The sequence below is a fragment of the Gymnogyps californianus genome, chromosome 10 (assembly GCF_018139145.2).
Source record: "Gymnogyps californianus isolate 813 chromosome 10, ASM1813914v2, whole genome shotgun sequence".
Taxonomy (NCBI): Eukaryota; Metazoa; Chordata; class Aves; order Accipitriformes; family Cathartidae; genus Gymnogyps; species Gymnogyps californianus.
In genome coordinates, this window is record NC_059480.1 from 15,509,989 (window position 1) to 15,530,713 (window position 20,725).

At 42.4% G+C, this 20,725-nt stretch overlaps 1 protein-coding gene across 1 annotated transcript in view; it reads left to right on the forward strand.

Moving 5' to 3' along the window:
- The first annotated feature begins 3,753 nt into the window (after window positions 1-3,753).
- Window positions 3,754-20,725, forward strand: part of LOC127019929 (probable cation-transporting ATPase 13A4) — a 42,243-nt gene continuing 25,271 nt past the window's right edge. The window contains exons 1-9 of the mRNA XM_050902253.1: window positions 3,754-3,816; window positions 11,646-11,819; window positions 14,358-14,495; window positions 16,774-16,844; window positions 16,937-17,017; window positions 17,908-17,977; window positions 18,751-18,885; window positions 19,306-19,378; window positions 20,028-20,159. Of these exons, the coding sequence (XP_050758210.1) occupies window positions 3,754-3,816; window positions 11,646-11,819; window positions 14,358-14,495; window positions 16,774-16,844; window positions 16,937-17,017; window positions 17,908-17,977; window positions 18,751-18,885; window positions 19,306-19,378; window positions 20,028-20,159 (937 nt within the window). The remainder of the gene's footprint in view (window positions 3,817-11,645; window positions 11,820-14,357; window positions 14,496-16,773; window positions 16,845-16,936; window positions 17,018-17,907; window positions 17,978-18,750; window positions 18,886-19,305; window positions 19,379-20,027; window positions 20,160-20,725) is intronic.

The window sequence follows — 20,725 nt, forward strand, 5'->3', positions numbered from 1 at the left end:
CCGCGGCCGCCGGCCGGGGCTCCGCCGCCGCGCCTGGCGCCCCGGGCTGCCGCGGGCAAGGGCAGCTGGAACCGCCGCGGCCGCGGGCTGACGGGGCTGCCGCCGCTTCCGGGCACCGCGGTCCGTTGTGGCCGGCCCGGCTGGAAACCGCACCTCCCCGCGCAAAGGTTCCGGGCGCGGCGGCGGCGAGGGAGGGTTTTGAGGGAGCACCGCTGGGGGGGGTTGCCCGGCCAGGAGGGGCGGAGAGGCGGGGGGGTTATGGCTCCTCCACAGCCGGGCCTTGTGTTCCCCCTCACACCCCAGAGACGGCAGGGCCAGGCCTCAGCCCCTCACCCCTGGGCTGGCCAAGGGCACCCCCGGCACCCCCAGGGCGGCCTGGCCCGGCGGGTCAGGTCTGGAGAGGGCGGTGAGGCCCAGCCCCGGATGGAGGCCTGTGGTTGTACCAGGGTCTTCCACGCCGCTTATATGAGATTCCTAGCTGAGTTCCCAGGTGGTGTTGCGCTGAAGAGGTGCCTGAAATGGGTGGCAGCGCTGTCTTGAAAGCTGGAAAACACAAGGTGTGTCCAAATGGGCTTCTGTGAGTGGCTGGGGGTTTTTGCCGCAGGACCACATGGAAGCGGGAGGCAGAGGAGGAACCAGGAGAGTTCAGCAGATCTGTCCATGTGCCCTCAGACAGGATCACCTCTAGTTATGTCATTTCTGAGAGGTGCACGCCTCATCTGTCCATAAAGACCACAGGCGTTTGGAGTGTTCAGCTAGCAATGCCAGTGCTTGCTGACATCAATAGAAAGTTTTCCCTTGTTCCTGATTTGCATCTTTCTTGCAGCAAATTAACTGTATCCACAGTGGACATGGAGAATATTATTTTGTCCATTTACATGTTAGAAAACTGTTGTCATGACTCCTCTCAGTCTCCTTTTCTTTAGATTCAACAACCCCAAGTCCCTCTTCCATGTTTTCTGACTCCTTTGTCGTTCATTCTTCTCTGTGGTGGCCTGTGGACTGTCTCCAGTTAGTTCACAGCTTCCTTTCTGTAACATGCCCAGAACTGGGTGTCACGTGCTGAGCTAAACAGCAGAAGAGATTTGGGGTGTTTTATAGGCCAGGCTTCTGTTTATACAGTGGGATATTTCAGAGCAAAGTAAGTTGCACAAGGGTGACATAATACATACATGTATTTTCAGGACTGAGATAAAAGTTGTAGGGATGAGGTGAAGCACAGGTTTTTGTCTCTTGCTTGCTTGCTTTTAGAATTATTTATTTGTAAATTTAAGGGACTATATTTTAAATCTTACCTTTTCTTTTGTGTTTTAACTTGACCAGTTATTTTTGTGATTCATATCTGGTTTTTTAGGCAAATTTCAATTTAAAAATAAGAATTATGATACTCCATAGGACATGATACAAATAACTGGTTTTATTTATAAACTAATATGTAATTCTTACTTTCAACAGTAGAGGGCATCATATAACTAAAGGTTCTAATTTAGGATGCTTTAGAGGTGTTTTCTCCAGGAGAAAGTGAACCTGCTTAAGAAAATGAACAAATTCCACCATCTTCATTAGTTCTGGATTAACAGATTTTGCTGGAATATTATGACACGTTGCCAAACTATGGAAACGATGAATGTTTTACACCTTTAATCTGTTTTTTCTTTGTTTTCAGTTGTGAAGATATAAATCTCCTTAATAAGGGTGTTCTGTAGGAGCAGAAATTGTCAAAAGGAGCTGGACTAAGCCTAGGAATAGTGAATAAATTGGATGAGCCTTGAGTCTTCCCTGGAGACGCAGATTTGGTGGGATACTCTGCATGCAGTTCATCTCCCTTCTCCGTGAAAGGGCACCCAAGGACCCCTACTGCACCCTAGTCTTCTACAGACACTAGAAAGGGCAAGGCTGACATTTGGGGAAGCAGCAAAAGCTGACCAGGCAGAAAAAGCGTGTGTGGCACTCCTGTTTTCCACCCCTGGCACCTCCCAAAATAATGAGTCATTTCCCAAAATCATCAGCCTGCCTTGGAAAAGGTACCTTTGCAGTTGTTTCCTGTCTTTTGTAGATTCTAGATAGCAATGCTCAGTTTTCCCATATAATCAGGTTTATCAGAAATAGACTTTATTGCATTCTTTCTTTTTAATTTTTAATTGAAAATTTTGATTCTTGTGTAATAACTGGAGTTCCTGTTGCTGGGTCTCAGAAGAACAAAATGAAAAGTTGAGAGGCTCAAAGCTAGCCTCAGAGTTGCAGTGGGGGGAAGGAAGGGGTAACACTGAAGCTGGGGTATGGAGAGCACCTTGTTCCCCCTTGATCTTGTCACAACAAATCACCCTTAACACAGCTTGGTACAGTTATATCCTTTTCTGTTCAGTCTCTGGTCTGGGTTCCTTTTGAAAGTGTGCTAGGTGTCAAGACCAAACAACTTAGCTCCAACACAAACTGCTTGTCACCAGCATTTTACAAACATATCTGTCCCTGTGCTGTGCATACATGCACATCTGGTTTGCAGGTCTATGCCTGGCTCGTATTATTAGCAATGGGCAACTTTTATGGTATGAGTTGACCTAGCTCCCTCATTTTCTCTTTTCTGTTCCCTGTATTTCTCCCATTTCAGCTTCTCTGAGCCTGCCCACTGCAGGATAGGCAGTGGTCTTTCCTGGTGCTTGTGATGTCTGGGACTTGTAGAAGTCCATGCCACATAGAAATAAAATGCTAATGAATAGGAACTAACTTGGCACCTCTTGATCTGTTTCAGTTACCCTAGAACTAATATTTTAGTTTCCTTAACATATTTGCTGGAAGAACAGTTTTGCCTTTCCTGACCTCATTCCTAAAATATTTGGTGTGTAACTTCTCAAAAAGTAGCAAAGGACAAGGAAATAGTAATGAGAACAAGAATGAATCACAAGACTAACAAACAAATGTAGCCCGACAGGAGCAAATAAAGGAGGTGATAAAACCCTCAGTGCTGTTTTTCTGTCAGCTTCCTTTTGGCCCTGATTTAGAGGTCAGAGACATATGTATCCAGCTTACTGACCTCAGTGGGGAACTCCAGTTTCACCCAGGAGTGAGTAAATAATGACATTTCCCAAAGCTATATGGTGAGGTCAGAAGACATTCTGTGATGATATTCGTAATAATGAATAAAAATACTGGTTACACATCCTACATGGCTGGATCCTGACACACAGTCAGTGCATAAATCCACCTGCACAAACTGGGGCCTCTGTTTACAATGCCAGAGCTTGAATTTTTCTCCAAGGCATATGTGGGGATCAGAGCTGGACGCTTAGTTCAGGCTGGTTGCTAACAGTGTTAACAACAGCAATGCCTATTTTCCTTCTCATTTGAACACACTCCTGGTCTCCAGTGATTCCGTAATCTCTCAAAGAAAAATATTCACCTCTTGCCCTTCCCTGAAAGTTGTATGCCAACAGCACTTGCTTGCACCTATCAGAGTTATGACCCAGAGTCATATTGTGGCAAACACTTGTGAGATCTAACTTTTTATTTCTTGCAGTGTCTTTGAGTGAATTTTGCATGTACCCTCGCAGTCATAAAACTCCAACAACAGAATGAAGGGAGGAGGGGTGAATGTTACCTGCTAACACCAGAGAGGGAGGAGCTCCATTCTTCAAACATCAGCAGAGTTATAAGGAAGGTGTGTACTTAGAACACTTCCTCAATGTGGAAGTTCAAGCAGACAACGCTGAAGACCTGTCCCGAGGGTGCGCTAGAAAGTATCCAGAGGATCATTTCATGGGGGAAAATCCTGCCAAGAACCATTATGCACAGCTTAACCGGGGAGAAGAGAATGAGATGGTGAGTCGTATCTCTGTCTAGGTCTTTCTCAACTTGAAGCAGCAGATGGCACATGTTCTTGCAATAAAATGCTACAGTCTGTAATTTAGTTATGGATGGTGGGGGTGTTCCCGTAGCAGAAACATACAGTTAGAAAGGGATAGAATTTTTTTTAGCAGAAAGAAAATAAAGTTGTATATGTCCACTGGATTTAATTGGTTATCCCCTCCAACAGGGGATGGCTCGACAGATTATTGATGTGGCATTATAAATCTAGGTGGAGGTCGTCTTATATGAGCTTGAGGGATGAGCCGGAGCGGTGTTCCTAACCATTTGACAGCTGAATCTTTAGGGTCAGCTCCAGTTAGATGAGGACTGGGAACCTTGGCTTTCTCTGGCACATAAAAACACATGTGTTATGTTTGCATAAATTATTAGAAAATGCAGTCTGTTGAATTGGCAACATTATTCCAGCCTGAGCGCCCGTATAAAGCTGGGTTTCTAATTACAGAACTACCATATTTCTTTCCAGAGTTTCCTAGGGAGGAGTATGTTTACGTGCATTCTGTAACATGTGGAAATAAGTCCTGTGTTTACACGAAATAGCTGATCTACTGCATGGCGCTTCTCTTAAATAGTAAGCCCAGTGCATGATTGTAGTAAATTCAGTGCTTCTTAGCTGCTTTGGCATTACTGCGTGTTATGGATCAGCTATTCGTCACATACGCATTCTGTCCGTGTAACAGATTCTGCTGGAGATGTCAGACCCATGATGCAGCTGTACAGCAACAATTCTTATGCATGTTTGGGAAATGCAGTGCTTCTCAAAATTCCCGTGCTGCAGAGCCACTGTAGCTCTGCTATGAGTGCATGTAGGATTTCTGGGTGTACAACAGCCCCAGCAAAGCTAGTGAAACACAGTCACTTACAAGCTGACATAACTGTTCGCTTCCAGAAATCCTGGAGAAATCTTCAAAATCTACTCACTGAGAATTCTGTTTTAATGAAAAAGAGACCATGTAATGGAGAAACATGGACATTTGTTGTCCCTAGATACAAACGTAGATTTTCAGTCAGCTCTCTGCCATGCAGGCAAGGGGAGATGTCATATTTTGCGTAATGCAAACCTGGGTGATCTGGCATGTGCTGGAGAATGCAGTACAGAGTCATCCAGCAGCATGAACTGAACACTGCAGGAAGCGCAAGGCTCTGGCTCTGAGGGTGGGGACTAATTAGCTCAGTGCAATGCAGAACCCAACTGGCTCTGCTGCTGAGTTACTAAACCTACTCGCAGCACCCCGCTCCTGGCTCTAGCCCTGGTGCTGATGTGCCACTGCTCCCCAGCTCCAAACGGCTGCTGGTTTTGTGTCTGTGCTTCACCCTGCCCCTGTCCTTCTAGGACCATAAACACCCTGTCATTCTCTTCCCACTACTGGCACTGTCACTAGCAATGCCAGAATTGAGCCTGAGCTAATTAGGTTTAAATGGACTGTGTGGTGCTGTGCAGAGCCACACTATTGTACCCTGCATGTCCAATTCCAGCTGTGCACTACTGAGACATCCAAGTTGTGCTTGCATGGAGCCAGCTATCCCAGTAATGTTCTTGTTTCTCACCAGTATCATACTGAGCACATGTGCTGTGAGTTCAGTGCTCGGGGATCTGCACTGTGAATCTGAGGTTTTCCATGCACAGCTGGTGTGTGTGCACAGTGTTGAGTCAATCTGCACTGTGAATCCAGGGTGTCTGGCAGTTGCCATGCTCCCCATGCCTGCAGTGAGCATGAGCAGTACTCATTCACCTGGGGTTCCCAGATGAAAATCACAGAAAAAAGATTGATAAAGCAGTTGAGTAGTAGGTGCAATTAAAACCATAGCCAAATTGTGCTAGATTTGGCAGGTATATGTGTGTCTTTGTTACCTATGTGTAAGAGAGAGGAAAAAAAGTTACGAGTATGAGAGAGAGGAAGATATCTGTGAGGGTGTCTGAGGTACTGTGAGAGGATGAGGAAAAAAACAATGTGTGTATAAGAAGAGAGAACAGTTAGTGTGCGTATTTGGGTGAAAGAAAAAGAAAGTAATATGTAGGTGAGAGAAGTTGTGAAGAAAGAGACAAAGAAGGCTGTGTTTAAGCAGAGCAGTGAAGGAGAGTACATGGGGTAAAAGAATTATGTGCAGACATTCTTTCTTTGTTAAAATCGTATATTTTATATTATTGGCAGCTACGGCAAGTGGCACTGGCACATAATATCTCAGTGACCCTGCAACATTTTTTAAAAATTCTAAGCCATGAAAAATATTTTTTGACATTATTTTTAACAGTCAGTTTAATCCACCTGAACCAAATTATTAACAAGCAGTTCTTGACTCCTCAAACAAGATCATATCACTTGGTGTAATAATGTAACAGCTGACATTGTGCAGGTGCCAGTTCTTCCAGAGTGAAATAGTTCAAGTAATTTTGAAAGCATGCAAGTAGTTCATTTGGACTCTGGACATGCAATACTTTCCTGTGTTGAACTAGCTGTCCATTTTGCTGAGGAAAGTTGGGGAGCCGTAATGAGAAGAAATACTTCTAAGTTTTCTTCAGTGTTTCCATTTCTTGGTACAGGTGAGATGCTAGATAGTCCTGTATTTAAGAATAATCACTAGGAAATCTACCCTATATATGCTTGTGTACATCTTTGTGATTACGTGGCTGGAGCACATTTGCTTGAGTGAGAATTCACTCCCCTGGTACCCAGCTAAAACTTATGTATATTCGGAGCATGAGATAATATCTCTCTCTCTTCATAACCATTTGTAGTACTGGAAAGATCTCAGTAGTGTGAGAGCACTCTGGACGCAGCAGCTTGCCTCAGAGAGGGTTAATAGGTATGGTAATAGGAAGGGATTTATTTTAGGAATTAGCTTGCCTTTTTTTTTTTCCTTCCCTTCAGAAAGATCTGCTTGAAGGTGTTTTTGAGAAGAAGTATTGTTGGTGGAATAGGAAGAGGAAGGAAAAACACAGCTTTATGCCCTCTGCCAATTTGATGCTCCTCTCTGTACAGCTTGGGACTAATCATTCCCTTTGCACAAACCCTAAAGTGCAAAGCGCAAGTCTTGCAGTGCAAAAGATTGTGATAGACTTCGACAGGCTGCTGCTTCAGGAAAGATTTGCCAGAAGCCTGTCTTAAGCATGTGTTCCCCAGTTGCTTATGTCTGAAGGAATGGGACAATTGCAGTCAGTCAGCTGGTGAACCCCAGTTTGCTGCTGCATATTGGCAGCTGTCTGCCTCCTTTGGAAAGCCAAAATTCTGAAGGGAATCCAATCCAGGAATTTTATATACTTTGAGTTTGAAAAATTTAACTCTTAAAATTAAGATAGAATCTGAAAGGCACAACCTTGTTCTTAATGGAACAATAGTGAATGTTGCTACTGGCTTCAGAGGGAACAGAAACAAACCTCTGATGAAACAGGTTCTGGTTGGTAAGAATGAGATTCAGTTATTAAATTCCTTGTGAATCTTAACCAGTCTTTCAAGTCTAATCCTATTATCTGTTGTTATAGCAACAGGTTGTTCATAATAGAGTACCTGGTGACTGGGTTGCCAGAAATATGATATTCACAGCCACTGTTTAGGCTCCTTGCTGGTAGCTACAGGCCTTGTTTTCACCAAAGAAAAGGGTGCCTGAACTTGTTTGACTTTTGCATTTAAATTCTGCTGTGCAGATGACCTGGCAGTTACAGGCAATTTTTCTTTTAAACATGAGTAACAAAGACTTGCTGGGCACTAGAGTGATAAGCCCTTGAGTGCTGGCTTTGTATGGTTGTAAAAGCAGCTAAGAACCTTTCTTGGAATAAGCACGTTTTCTGCCAACTGAGCAGGTCTGGCAGTTTTTTCTGTCAAATAATCCATGGCCCCTCCCTAGACCCTTCACTCACAAGTTAAACCATTTTGTTTTAGTCCCTCTTCTAACTGTTGGGAGTCTCAAGAGAAAGGGGATGTTAACAGATGAGGAAACAAAGTTTTACAATACACTACAATTTATTAAAAATTATTCTACTGAGATGAGATGAGCCCTGCATACCAGCCTCTTTTGTAGACAGTGCTACCTCCTGTGAGATGCCGAGAAGCCCTTTGGAGTCTTAGTCTTACAGATAGTTAATCTTAGCTTTGTTTTCCACCATCTCTTAGTCTGGTGCCCTGAAGAACCCAGGTTATTTGGCTGTGTAATGTTATATATGCCAAATGCATACATTGAGCCCTAAAAACCTGCTCACACAATAGAAAAATTGTCAAGGTACAAATCTGTATTCATCAGACCCATCTTCAAAAGAAGCATGTCTGCATCGGCTCAGCCTCTTTGTGCAATGAAATACAACCCAGCAAAAGTTATTCTCTTTTCCTTAACAACATAAAACCAACCTGACAGACATGTTCTTACTGGTGACATCAACACCAGGATTTCTGCCAGCCCTGGGAGTATTGTTTGCCATAGTGGACATGCATTTGCTTGGAGATCTTTGTAGTATAGGCCTAGTGAATCCTGAATAAGCTTGAAGAATTTCCAAACCCTAATTACTGTAAGGCATTCACGTGGCTAGATAAACCTGCTGAGAAACCTGCATCATGTGTGTGCTTGTTCCCCCCTTCTTCATGCACATTGTGGATACCTCTGTTGTGGGTCTAATATTCACCTTTTTTTTTTTTGAGACGATAATGGTTTTGAGAATTCTTCTAAAGAATTCCACTGTTGACTTATTTGACAAGTGAGGAGTGTTTGTGCTAATACTGTTTCTGTTTCAAGAAGGAGTTATTTACGTACTAAATGTTTTTTTATGAATGCAGCATTCATTGCTGTAGTCCTTCCAGCTGAAGGCACAGGGTCAGGAAAAACACCTCAACCTAACAGAACGTTTTATTCTGAAGTTAAGTATTGAAAGGTTCCGGCCCAGGGAACTTTGGCACAAAGTTAGGTTTGGAGCTCGGTCTGTTTTCCTGCCTAGCTTTGTTTCTGAATGATGCGGCCCAGGTAACCTGCTCCAGACATTTCGAAACCATGGGAAATGCTTTGCTTTGGCTTTAGATTCCTGCATGGACATCCAGATACAAAAGCAGCAGTTAACATCTGATGTTTGTTCTTTCCCAGCTTACTCCTTGTAGAGCTCCTGAACACCTATATTCAGAAATGTCACGTTCATCAAGACACAAACCAGCTAACCTGAACCAACACCTGTGTTCATAGGGCAGAATGTGTACAGGGTCAGAACAGCTCAAGGGTATCTATCTGTCTGTCTGTCTGTCTGTCTCAGGAAAGTCCCTTGAAAGAAGCAGCAAGATCCAGCAGACAGCGTAGTAGATGTCTTAAGAGCATGGCCTTTTTTTCCCAGCTGAGCTGTTTTCCTTGTCTTCCTTTCTCCTGGTTTTCAAGATGAGGAATACTGATGCATGCTTGGTTTTGGGAAGTGTCTTGAGATCTAAGGAATCAAACCATTTTTTGAGGTGAAACTATTCTGGAAAACAAAGGCCTGGAAACATGCAGGCGTAGGAGGACTCAGATACATGTTTTGGTATATAGGTTTCCCAGGCAGAGAAAGACAGAGTCTGCCCTAGCTCTGTGCTTATGTTGTCATATCAGGCTTGGGGAATCATTCAGCATTTCAGCGGAGAAGAACACTGGCAACAGAAGATGATCCCAAATGGCTGCCAATCACATGCCGAGTGCCCACCCTCTCCCTTTTTTAATTGCATTAACTACAGCCTTATTGACTTCTCAGACTTTGGGTGTAAGGCACAAAAGCTGGAAATTAAAGGAATGATTCACTGGCAGAAGCAAGATGCACATGGCAGCAATCTCATTCTTCCCCACCCTGATATTCTTGCCCATCCTAATTTGAAAATATAATTCCAGTTATTCCAGGTCCAGCCATTTACTGGAGGAAGTCCGAAGGCATGTTCTTTTAACAGTTCTTCCCTTAGGCGTCTCTGTCTCCTTGGGAGTTCCTTTGCCTTGCTGACAAGCTGTAAAGTCTGGATCCAAGCATCTGGATCTTGCTAGTAAGCTATTGCTGTGAACAGTGAGTTCACATCGTTCTATGTACTATTCTGTATGCTGGTGCTGACACTAATTTTGTAACCTTTTTGTTAAGGATACAACTAGACACAGGTGAATGGAGAGCCCTTTACCTGTTTATAGGAGCATGTGACTATTAATAGCACATGACTGCCACACCAACTACCTTCTAGCAACCTTGCCTATCTCCTGTCCCCCATGAGCTTTCTTCTATCTGCTGCAGAGTTGCCTTATTCTCTTGGGCTGCTCAGAGATTATAGAAGCCTTTGAAAATGCTGAGCGTGTGCATTGCAAGGTGGTATAACAAGGTCCTGTGCAATGCAGGCCACTTCCCTGTGTAGTTTATCATACTTTTTCCCCACAGTTGCCAATTTCTTCCCTTTAGAAACTCCATGGAGATTACCTAGGAAGATAGAGTCTGTCTTTTGGAGAATGACATAGAGCAGGTAGGCTGAGGCAGCGTGTGGAACCACTGGGTAGGGCCTGCGTTTCGCATAACAAGCAAAGACACCAGCACAGAACCAGGAATTATGCATTAGTCATCCTTCCAATTACATTGCCTTTTCTTCTCACCTTATGAATGGATCTTGCAATATCTGTGGCTGCAGATATCTGATCTTCAGAAGCAGATTGCACAATTGCTGCAGATATACTAGGAAGAAGGAGATTGAGGAATCTCAGCCCTTATGTTAGCAAATTCTCCTGGTCACCCGATGTAATTGCAACCATGCAATCTCCCATCTTAGATCAGGGCTGGGTCTCCTCTATAAATTCACTGTATACATTTCATTTCACCTTTACCAAGTCCCTGCTAGCACTACTGAGAGGGAATTCAGCTGTGGTACTAAGACCTGGCAGCTCTTAAACTGTAATGCTGACAGTCATCCCTTTGAAGTTTTGGGCAAGTCACCTTGCCTCACTGTAACAATTTCCCCAGCTTTAAAAATGGAATAATAATACCTACTCATACAGCTACAGTGAGTAGCTTCCTTTGGCCCTCTGAACATGTAAAGCATTCTGCAAGTGTTCATTAGTTGTTCTTACTAACAGTTATTATTATTATTTTGGGATGTTAGGACAATGGCACATTGGCAAGGTCCAAAATCCCCATACTGGAGCTATCATGGAAGGTGGTAGCAGCCGTACAAAGGCTGTGTCTGTGCCGAGTTGTGCAAAGCAGCTCCAGCTGGTGCAGGCACACGGCGTCATTCGGCACCATGCAGAGACACTAGCTGAGCCTCGAAAGTGTGGGGGCATTAATGCAGACTCACTGCTATGGCAGGACAGCAGTAGTGCTTCTGATTCTGAAGCAGGCACTGTCTCAGCTGCTGCAGTGGGTCTGCACCACTCTCCAGCCCCTAGTGCAGACGTACTCAAGTTCTTCAGCTGTCTCACTCAGGGACCTTAAAAAAGCTGACCAGGCCAATCTGTGTTCCTGACTTGGGGCCTAAAAGTTAGAAGCTCTATATTTTGATATCATTCCAACTCATGCACACACATAACAGTGTCTCATGCTGAGTTTCACAACTACATAAAACTATTTTAGAGGTTTGGTCCGACTACAGCAATCCAGATTTTGTGAAGGTGGATGAAAACTTCTGTGGAACATGCAAAATTTTTTTCTAGTCATGTTTAGGACACATAAAGAAGCCAAATACAAGTTCTATGACTTGTTTTTTCACAGTACTATATCAAACAGTACCTATGGGAGAGCAGTGGATGATGGGAAAGTGTAGTATTCCAGGTGTTTCTTTACGAGAAATAGTAATGATTTTTTCCTTGTCTTTGCTGTGCAGGAGATTTTTGGTTACAAAACTCAAGGCTGCCGAAAGGCCTTGTGCATTGCTGGATACATCTTGTCCTGTGGGGCTCTGCTGCTGCTGTTTTACTGGAAGCCAGAGTGGCATGTGTGGGCAAACTGCATCCGCTGCAGCTTGGAAGAAGCAGACATTGTTCTGCTTAGAACAACAGTAGGTGCCTACTTTAATCTTTAAATTAGTCCCTAGTATGTAGTTAATTGGAAGATGAGTTAATTGGACGGAATCCAGTTAGCTGAAATCTCTTACATTGCTTATTTCCTGCAATAATATCTTATGTTTACCATCATTGATCTAAAGAACTCTCAAGTATTCCACAAATTATGTGTAAGATGATGACTGGAATGGAGGGTAACAGCTGATCAGACAACAAGCTGAAAGAAATTGGGGTGAAAAAACCTGTAATATCTGTGGTTTCAAGACTGTGTTATTTGCTCTCAGTCCTTCCTCCTCCCTTCCACCATCGCTGTACCTTCTATATTGCAGATCTGTGCTCCAGATTCTAAAGCATCTGTTTGATTGGCAGTGTCCAGCAGATCCTTTTTCCCTCCCTTGGCTGTCCGGTGAAGCTGCCCCTCTCTGCCAAAATTTAGCCAGTGGGCCAAACCAAAGATTTGTCTGGCTCTGTCCCCAGCAGTGTCCAACAGTGCGTGATGAGGGATCAGTATAAGGAAGAGGGCAAGCTTACACTGCTTGTTTTCTTGGCTGTATGTTTCCATTTTCCATCAGCCCTTCCCCATGTCCAATAAGCCTGCATTCCTGCAGTTAATGCTTTCAGGGCTGTTATGTGTTGCTTGTAGTTTCCTAATACAGATTTCTATCTGTTGAGGACTATACTGAAGCACTGCAAGACACGCAAACCCTGATTTCATTTCATGGAAGCTACTGCAACACTAAAAGAAGCAAACTGAGACTTGACTCTGAATCCAAGCTGAGCCTGAATACTCCAGGAGCTGGCAGGGTTGATTTACTTCCAGAAGTTTGATTTGTTCTGCTTCAAAGATTGCTGAACAATGGCATTTGCAAAATGTGCAATTGCAAAATGGTTCACTTACTACCATTGTATTTGAGCTAGCTTCTTAAACGAGCAGAGCAGCATGCAGTTAAAATCTTGGGTTTTGAAAGTCACAGGTCTGCCTGTTGAATATTTTATATTGAAACAATCTGCATCCTAATAGGCTGGGGATATGTATTTTTTTTTTAAAAGAAGCATATTAGGTTTAATCTCCTTCTTTAATCTTCCATTCAGTTTGCATTTTTAATTACCTATTCTTGTGTGTCATTTTAAATGGATTTGCCATGCCAAGCACTTTTCAGATAAATGAGTTTTTAAATGATCCTTTATGTAATTAAACAAGAATTGAATCATATTATACGTTCTTGTTGTCAGGAAGCTCTTTCAAAGTATGCTCTGGGCACTTGACAATTTCAGATTTCCTTCATGGTTCTTTGGATTAAAATGACAGTTTTGTTTTTTTCCCTACATTCTGATTATGTCAGTTGTCAAACATGATGGCTACTGCTAATGAGGATGCAAGTAATCCCATTCAGCTTGATCCTTGGAATTCTCTTCTGGTTCACATAAAACCTTCATTCATAAGTCATCATCATCTCTGCAACTGCAATATAACAGCCTATTAACTCACTTCTGTTACTGAATTTTGACTCACTTTAGTTCAAATAACGAGCAGTGAAATTATTCACTGCTTCCCATCTCAATCTGCATCCCAATGTTTACTAATTCTGAAATTTAAATTAAAGGTAAATATCAGAAAATAAATGTTATTCTAGTCAAAATACCAGTTTAAGAAGAAAAGTGCACAAATAAATAAGATATATTAACATTATTAAAGTTCTTTTTTGAACCCTTAAATTACTCCAAAGGACTCATATTTAGTACAGACTCTTCTTTTTTTGTTGTCATTTCCAAATGAAGTTTAATAACTGTGCTTTCAGAACCTAGCTGGCTGAGGTAATCAGCTTTTTCCATCTGCCAAACTGCTCACACAATGAATATGATATATAAGTCAGTCTCATAGTTGGATTTAATGCATGTGGTTCAGTGTTCGGGACTGAAACTTAACATGAGGGTACTTATTACAGTAGTTCCTCTGATGTCTGAGACTGTACTACCAACAGTAGTTATCAGGCAGTTCCAATGTTGAACTTATTTTATAAAAAATAGCAAGATCATGAACTCAGTTTGTGGCAAAAGCTTGTCTAAGGTACCGTAAGGGAGGCATGGTGCTAACACACTTGTTCCAATGAAGTGTTAACACAGGAATGACTGTGAAAAGATATTGGCACTAAACATCCATTTTGCAGTACAGTGCTATGTTCCTTTTGATCTTCCCTTTACAGTGTGGTCACTGCATCTCAGATTGTCCTGTACTGTTTGCCTGTCCTAGATCATGACCTGGGTGTTCACATTCCATCCTTATCAGCCAAGTGCTTGACCTGCAGTGAGTGAATTATTTGCAGTACTCACATTTTGACAGGACTGTGGTTCAGCTCTCATTCTGCTGATTTATCTGTCAGTCACAGGTGCTGGGAGGCCCCTGTTGGTTAGCTCTTTAAAAAAACTGGAGCAGTGCTCTAGAAAGGCCTACTGTAATCGTTCACTCCAAGGTGATAGTGAGTTTGGTCTGATTTGGGGGGAAATTGTGACACTTCTCTTTTATATTAATTTAGGATGAATTTCGGATTTACTCTCGTAAGACTGTGACGTGGATCTCTGTGTCTGCACTTATCAAAAGTAGATCAGATTATCCAGCCACTGCTGAGGAAGACTCAATCTTCAGCAAAGCCATAATGAAGCCAAGTTTGCAAGTAAGTAAAGTGTTCCCTGCAGTATCTGGGAGATGATAGCAAATCTCAGCCACGCTTCATGGAGTGAAAGTGAGCTGTAAAACATATCCAGCTAAGAAACTTGCAGCTTGATGAACACAGTTTGCTGTGGAAAAACAAGCTAGAGATTTTGGAGAACTGTACTCACCTCTGTAAAAATCCTCTCTTACTCCGAGGTGGGTTATGAAAAAAGAATCCTCACTACTCCTGAGAGAAGACCTCCATTGTAAGTAGGAGAGCTTCAGGACACTGGGGTTGGCAGTGAAGAATCAGGGTTCCAAATCAAAAACTCATTCCTGGCATAGGAATCGAAGAATTTAGGGGTGGCTGTGTGTCTGAAGGGAAACTGTGAGGAACCAAACATCACAGCTCCCACAATAACATGAAAACACGGATGAATGCAGCTGAGGGGGAATAGAACAGAAAAGTGCCTAGGCAGAGCTGCATCAGTATTTCCAGAAATGTTTCATCAAGGAGGGTCTGAAACACATTTTGCTTTCTTGCCTTTGTATGCACCAATTTGTGTTTAAAGTACATTTGCTGGAGTCAGGTCTTGCACCGTTGACTGTTCCTGCAAAAACGTATTGTAGTCTCTGCCAGTTCCATAGCTTTGAGATCCCAGTGAGGCGCTGAGGAGAAAGAACGTAGATGATTAATTGATCCAAGCAGATCGCAAGGTGCCTCGTGAGTTGAATAAATATAATTATCCCCATTTTAGAACAAGTACCAGACAGTTCAGTTATATGTCTTACTTAGCATTACACATTAAATTGGTGTGAGCAATAGGAATGCAAGGGTACATTTGCTAATATCTGGCTCTTGATTATAGATACTAGATCACTGCACTGGGGAACCCATAAAAAAGCTATTTTCCCTTCCAGGACATAGATTTCTATCTTGTTAGCATTTATTTTTATATCTACAGCAATTTTTAGTAGATATTTTCATTATAAACCTACCTTTAGCTGAGCAAAGCTGTTGCTATTACTCCTGTTTCGTGTGGGCATATATTAATGTACATAAGAAAGTTTAGTGCCAGCTAGTTTAATCAACTGGCACACTATGAAAGTGAAGACTGGCTTGTAACATTCTTCAGAGGATCAAATTAGTAACATAAAAAAGCCCAATATAGCTTCAAATAATAGGCCCTTTGAACACCACTTTCATATCAATCAAAACATCTAGATAGAAAAGAACAGATTTCAAAGCAGCAAAGAGCAGACAGCTTAATCCTTCAGTAGCAATTCAAAAGCCCCTACTTATAAGTCAATTATAAAACCTTTTTGCCATTTAAGCTACCTAAGTCCACAGAGTAATGTGTAGTGCCCAAGAGCTGTCCAAGGACCTGTTCCGGCAGCAAGTTGTGTCCCTCATTTCCCACTCCAGGTTTTAGCACGGCAAATCTTACAGCTTCTATTGCATGAAATCCTAACTACAGACCTCTTGTTAGGTTAATGACTGTGGTTACAGCTCCATTTTGAGTCAGTGAATGAGATGAGTATAGATTTCATTGGCCTATAATAATGCTTATTGCACTGGATAGGGAGAGTCCCCTAGAGCCGATTTCTTTATTAGTTATGTGTATAGGTGTATAGCCTTGCCTTCTTCCAGCTGATATGAAGCGCCATTATCTCTAATAGGCTTCATTATTGTTGTGCAGGACAAGACAGACTCCTTTTGCAGGTTATAAGTGGCAGCGTGTGTTCCTAATGGATAACTGCTCTGCAAGGGCTTAGCATTAGCAGTGACTCAGGAAGTATCCTGGGATGGCCTTTCTTGTCTGTTGGCATATCTGTTCACCTGAAGGACTCGGCACCACGCCTGCAAACTGCCCAAAGCTCCCTGCTTTCCTCAAAGCCAGACAGAAGATGAGGGAGTTGTTGACTGAAGATGGGCTTTCACAACTGCCTGTGTACCCACCACTGCATCAGCAATCTCTTCCCTTTGTTCTGTGAAATGAGAGTGAGGACCGTATTCCTTGCTTCACAAAATGGGGAGAGAAGAATGCTGCTTTGTACTTGCTTGACCTAAATGTCTGTAAAGCTTACTGTAACCTGCACTGAGGTGGGGATCCCACTCTATAACATAACTAGAGAGTTAGTATATGCAATCCTGTCTTCTCTCTCTCCCTACCCCCCATATAATTTGCTTTATCTGTGTTTGACCCCAGTGAGGATACCTAGCTGAGACCTGTGAGCAGTCTTGTGAGTATTTTTGTTTGCTGTGTTGCATATATTGTTGTCCCTGTTTTGTTTTGCAGGTGAAAAGTATCCAAGTACAAAAAATCCGCTATGTCTGGAATATCTATGCAAAGCAGTTCCAGAAAGTTGGGTGAGTTCAATACCCTGGTCATACAAGTCTCTAAGGAAGTCAAGCTTCTTTGTGAATAATGTCCTAAGGAAAACATTCCCTTTATATTTTAGAGCCCTAGAAGACCACCACACTTGCTCAGCTATACATGCCAAATTTGGTTCTGGTCTCACCTGCAATGAACAGAATGTCAGGTACACATTTTAAAACACAAATACTCAACATACGGATTTCAGAGAGATGTAAATTCACTGCTGTTGGTGCACTTTCGTTGAGTTTCTTTTAATATCCACATATGTTTCCATTAATAGGCACATAATTTTAGATGAAATGGCCATGCATGAAAAATTGTACGAAAAGGGCTAGAGAATGTTGTGTATTCCTTGTCAAAGTTTTTGAAATGTCTTATTATTCATCACTGTTACTGTTCTCAATCAGGAAATAACTATGTCCTGTAACTAACTCTAAGCAGTTCTTATTTGGAGTAAGAGAAAGTCTCCATGAGATGGTGCAGTTAAGTTTGTGTGTGTGCTTCTTCAGTGGGGCTCCATGTAATTGTATTGAACTTCTAAATCAATTAGTTCTGATCATTGAATTTATTCTCACAAACTACTCTATCATTATACAATTTACAGAATAGGTATTCCTGAAACTGCTAAATAAAGAAATGATCTTCAGTTGATTGAATACTGAAAATCCAGCTCCTGACCTTAGCTCATGTTGAGTCTTATATTCAAATCACCCTTAACTTTATGCAAAATTATTTGGTTTTAGATCATTTAGTTTTAGGTGCAGAATTCCTTTATTTATGGTGCTTCAAAGGAATTTTTGTGATGGAAATGTTTGCCTAAAAGGCTGTGTTACCCCTCTTGTCTGTTTAAGTAGGTTTCCCTGGTACAGTCATCTTTTCTGACATAAGCACTGTAGGGGCATTTAATTTTTTATCTTTTTCTTGGAGAAAGATCCTCACAGCCTTTAAACTGGGATAGATACAAGCTCTCAGGACTATTGAAAGCTACAGCTTCTTGAGTGAGCTACATTGTCACAATTTTATCTCTAAGTGATGTATCTTTATCCCATACAGGAGAGTTATATGTGGGCCAAACACTATTGATGTTCCAGTGATCCCGATTTGGAAACTACTCATCAAAGAGGTTAAGCATTTCTGTTGCTTTTATTCTAGGCTACTTGGGGAGGCAGAGTGTGCATATAGAATATAACAGATTCTATGTCTGAATTAGCTTCCCAGTACTCACTTGTCAAGCACACTCCTTTTTCAAATCCTGTTTAAAACTGTTCCATGAAATCACCATAAATTCATTTATTCTCCATTGTTCCCTACCCTCCATCCCCATGCCTTTATGGCTGCTTGGTATTTGTATGTATCTGTGTCCCGGGAGCTCGTTCTGTTGGCCTTACAAGGGTCAGTGAATGATTAAGTGAACAGCAGTAGCTGGTATATGCCTACAGCTGCAGAGAGATCCAATGAGCTCATGACTCTGGGCACAGCACCACGTAAAGCACTAGTATCTTTCTCAGACAGGAACTGGCTATATGTGGCCTAAACAGAGTGTTTGTGGAGATGTGCCTATGGTATGTGAGCTCCATCCTCATGGCACAACCTGCTCTTCTCTCACCTTTGTTACATTTCTTGTAAAGAAGCAAGCAAAACAAGGCTTGGGCTGAGCCATTCACATCCCAAATAACGTCCTATTGGTCCACATTATTTGGCCCTTCTGTCAGATGGAGATGGTCCAATCTGATTAGACTGAAGCCACTGCTAACAACATTAGAAAGGGGATTGGGAGACACAACACTTAACTCAATAGCTTTTATTCCAGCCCATTTCTAACAGGATGGACTGGCTGGGTATACTGGAGCCATTTAAATGTGGCCAGCTCTTGAATATTGCTCTTTCCCCAAACAGGTCTTAAATCCATTTTACGTGTTCCAGCTGTTCAGTGTGTGTCTGTGGTTTGCTGAAGATTACATGGAGTATGCCACTGCCATCATAATCATGTCTCTCCTCTCGATTTTTTTGACTGTATATGATCTTAGACAGGTGAGACACCTCACCTTTTTCCACAAGGAGGATTTATTTCTAATGTCTGGGAAAGGCCAGGATGTTACAACATGCACATGTACAGTGCTGAGAGTTACTCAGAGGTTTAGTCTCGTGACATTGTGTAGTAGCAGGTGCAATGGCCTAGCCTCCTAGTCATCATAATCTCTGTGTGGTTCTTTACCCACATCCTCCCTTCCCCATTCCAGTGCTTCACTTTGTAACCTTTTGTTACACCTTCTCCATAATTAGGGTGGGGAATTTCTTTCTCTGTATGATTGTATAGTGCCTGGCGGGGCCAGACCCCAGTTTATGAGGGTGCTCATAACCACAAATAACAAAAGGGAATAATTGTTAGTGGATGAATTGTATCATGTAAGTAAGATGTAACACTTTTGTGTGTTCTCCTTTAATTTATAGCAATCGGTTAAGCTGCACAGACTGGTTGAGTCTCATAACAACATCATGGTCACTGTCTGCAGAAATAAGGAAGGTGACTCCTGTACACTTCTTTCTTCAACGTGTTTCATTTCTATAGCAATTTATATCAAACCCAAGAATGTATAGTATCAAATTCCTTCTAGAGCAGTTTCCTCTTCTGTCTCTCAGCTCGATTAACTAGCTTCTGCGGATTGGGTTAATTTGACCTAGAAGTATGTTGTGGCACATCAGTCATATTCGTAACCGTTTGAGTGCAGCCTTAGCAAAAAATTATCAGGAAAATGATGTCATTTTTCTTAAAGCAGTGCTGGCAAAGCCAACCACATAGCTGTTAAATGGCTGTGAGTCCACCTAATTGCTTCATGCAAAGTCTGTTCATTGCATGCTATTTAGAGCACAATCCAAAAAGACAGAGTCAAACTAAGAAATGTAGAACCAAGCTTCTTCAGTTAGGTCAGTGCATTGGAACAATAACCATTGGTTGGGTTCCTGGGGAGATAAGAAGGAATTCTGCAGTTCGAACTGATGCCTAGGCTTTTCTAAATATTGGAGGTTGTAGTCTTAGATTCTGCTTGTGGACCTTTGTTTATCAGCCATTGTAAAGAAGTAACAATCTATTCAGCAGGTAGTTCCTTGTATTTTTTCCCCTTACCACAGAGAAATATATGAAGCACCAAGTTTGCATTACGTGTCACCTACAGGTTTCCAAGAGCTGGAATCACACCATCTTGTTCCCGGAGATACGCTGGTTTTGAAAGAGGGCAAAACTCTTTTGCCTTGTGATGCCATCCTGATCAGCGGGCAGTGCATTGTAAATGAAAGCATGTTGACAGGTACGGCTCATCCCTCCCAGGTTTACCATCAAAACATCATCATAGCCCTATGGCTTCAGCCAGTGACACAGGACATACAGTGTTACTATGTATCACCCTTATTATGAGATAGTCCATAGCTAGCCTAGAAAGGGATTCTTTCAGGTGTTTGCTATAATAAAGACTGAATTGTAGTTAGCCCCAGCTTATCTAAATAGACAAGATGGACTTTAGGAAGGGCAGTTGATCCTTTTCTTCCTTTCCGGGGTGCAGAATTTAGGAAGGGATCCTCTGGTTAGAAAGGAAAGAGTGGACAGTGAAGAGGAGTGAGCAGGACAGAAGAAGAAACAGCAGGGGCAAAGCTGTTGCCACACAGGGCCCACAGTCCACTCAGGCTGTAGGGGTTTCTCTCGGTCACTCTGAATGTCTTGTCGCTGATCACTGCAACATCTCCAGCCTGCTGGAGTGTCCGTCTAGCCCTCCAGACACTTAGCCCCATGTTCATGTGATAGCAGTGGAGGACACACCAGGTGGGAGAGTTCACTGCAAAGCAGGATTTTTGGTGCAGGAGATGTTCATAGTTCTGT